The sequence below is a fragment of the Pteropus vampyrus genome, unplaced genomic scaffold, assembly GCF_000151845.1.
Source record: "Pteropus vampyrus isolate Shadow unplaced genomic scaffold, Pvam_2.0 Scaffold27, whole genome shotgun sequence".
Taxonomy (NCBI): domain Eukaryota; kingdom Metazoa; phylum Chordata; class Mammalia; order Chiroptera; family Pteropodidae; genus Pteropus; species Pteropus vampyrus.
This window is the reverse complement of record NW_011888808.1, coordinates 9,889,744-9,892,203: the sequence shown is the minus strand read 5'-3', so window position 1 is coordinate 9,892,203 and position 2,460 is coordinate 9,889,744. Positions and strand designations below refer to the sequence as shown.

Genomic DNA, 2,460 nt, shown 5'->3' with positions numbered 1-2,460 from the left:
TTTGTTATGTGAATTTCAACTTTAAAAAATGTTAAATAAAAATAAGACAACCATTTTCCAAAAGATTATTTTTTAACTTCCAATATTTGAAGCTAAATACTTTAGGAGAATGTACTCTATTTTCTTCCTCATGTATAAATAAAATCAAATTTTGGAACTAAAATTTTTATGAGAAAAGTTAAACTTTTGTACAAAAGTTTTAACTGCTGCTCAAAACCTTATTTGGAATACTAATTCGCATTTTCACAGGCCCTTATTTTAATAGATATAAATTATTATAAATAAAAATGCCAACTTGGCTTTACATGGTTGCTTGTAGTTGATAATTTTTAAAAGAAAGGGTTTATGTATTACTCGAACACTGCGTTTTAAAACACACGTGCTAGTTGGAGCTAATAATTTTTTAGGGGGAGGAAAAAAGATGTGTGTTTCTACTTTTTCTTTAAGGTTAACCAAACCACTTCTGCCCAGTACAGTTTTTATGACTATATTTTCTGGGTCTATTTACATGTATGTTTATATAAACCAATTGAACATACATCTTTATAAATATGGCCTCACAAGTCATCTCAGATTCTTTGCTCAGACAAAAATCATTTATGTTGAGGAGATCTTTAAACAATGTTAGTTTCTCTTACTCCCTCCTTACTAAAGTGGAGAAATACTGAAATTTTTTAAAATGAGCAATTGGATAATTTTGGGCCATTCTGACATAGGTGTAACCAAGTAATAACATACACAATATTAACTTGCATTAAATGTGGCATAGTTTCCATGTGATACTCATAAGGGTATGAGCAGCTGTAATTACACATAATCACTGTAGAAAGTTTGAAAAAGGATCACTCAGAACCTTATCAATAGGAAGTAATCACTGTTGCCCTATATTTGATGGTCACCCCAACTCTGTGACATGATCAGGGCAGAGAGCACCACCCCTATTTGGCAGTCCAGACAACTGTGGCTCAAAAAATTCAATAACTTGCCCAAGTGGTCACCCAACTTGTCAGTGAAGAGGCTGGTACCAGTCCCAGGGTGTTCCTTCACCCGCCTCGCACCCCTCCATCATCAACCACAGGCCCTGTGCACAGGTAAGAGAGCCAGTCTATCTTTTGGCCAAGTGATCTATGACTCAATACCCGGGCACTTTCCCCCTGCCAACCTGCTGGCATATTAATAGGCTCCCGAGTGGCCTGTGTACCGAAATGAATGCTTGTTAAATGATAATTGTCCAACCATTATCTTTTCTTTCAGGCCGATTATCCTATGCCTGAGAACACACTCCATATTTGTCCACACTTAGTATTCACTTAGATCCCAAGTAACTAAGAAAATCAGTTACCTTCTCCACAGTTCCATCTGGCTGAAAATCAGTCACGGTCACTTGGACTGAAGTGGCCTGGATTTTAGAGTCCAGACCGCATGAGTCATTAGCTCCATCAGTCGGGTTTACTCTCTCTGAGCCACTGGGCCTGGCCTCTGCCTCCGGCCTCTTGCAGTGTGGGCTGACCCTGGCCACTGGTTTGTGCCTAGACCCTAGGCTTTCATTCTTCTGCTGGGGGGACCTGGGGCTGTCTGTGCTCACCAGGCTTTGAGTACCATATTTATATTCCAGTTTGGGTGAACTCCTTGATCCTGATAGTTCCTTCCTCCCCAAGCAGCCAGAGCCACCCTTGTGGGCCTCTGCAGAGGCCAGCAGGTTAGCTGCATGGGAAGGAGTATTCCCCACGCCCCTTAGAACAGTCTCCTCCAAGTCCAATGAGCTGCCAAGGAGAGGCACTGAGGAGGCCTTGCTGACCAGTGTTTTCTGGGGATGTGCCTCTTGGTTATTCATACCCATGACCTTGATAGAAGTCGTTAAGATAGGCCTAGAGTTGTCCTCTGTCAGAGGCCTGCTGGGACCCGGGAGGGTCCCTGGGAGGGAAACACAGTCCCCTTCGCCATCGAACTCTTCTTCATCGCTGGCATCGTCGGCATCATAGCAGCCCACTCTCCTCTGGCGGAGGAGAGGGTTTCGGAGGACCTGTGGGCTTCCAGGGAGACTGGTTTGTCTGGCAACTGTCACTTGCTTGTGGAAGAGCCCAGAGCCCCGCTGGCTTCCCAGAGACACAAGGCTGTTGGCTCTGGCTTTTCCTGGTTCCTTGTGAGCTGGTAGGGAAAGAAAAGTCAAATTAAATAGTTTCCCATTCGGCCCGATCTTATAATTTAACCCCTGAACATTTCCACAATTGCCAGTAACACACCCTCTGGCCATTGGGCACCAGGCTTAAACGATATGGCTTCTTGAAATCTGCACAGAGCAGACAGCCAGCTTCCCTTGCTCCTTTTCCTGCTTGGCCTTCCTTTTTGTGTTTTTATGTTGTATACTTCAACCTCTGGATTGTTTAACTTAAACATGGGTGCCGCCTAGAGACAGAAATGCATAATTCGTCACCATCCAAGATGCCTAACACATTGTTC

The 2,460-nt window shown here is 43.3% G+C and overlaps 1 protein-coding gene across 1 annotated transcript in view; it reads right to left on the bottom strand.

Annotated features, from left to right (window-relative positions):
• Positions 1-2,460, bottom strand: part of PDZD2 (PDZ domain containing 2) — a 34,035-nt gene that overhangs the window by 12,470 nt on the left and 19,105 nt on the right. Inside the window, exon 11 of the mRNA XM_023528494.1 lies at positions 1,343-2,148. Coding sequence (XP_023384262.1) covers positions 1,343-2,148 — 806 coding nt within the window. The remainder of the gene's footprint in view (positions 1-1,342; positions 2,149-2,460) is intronic.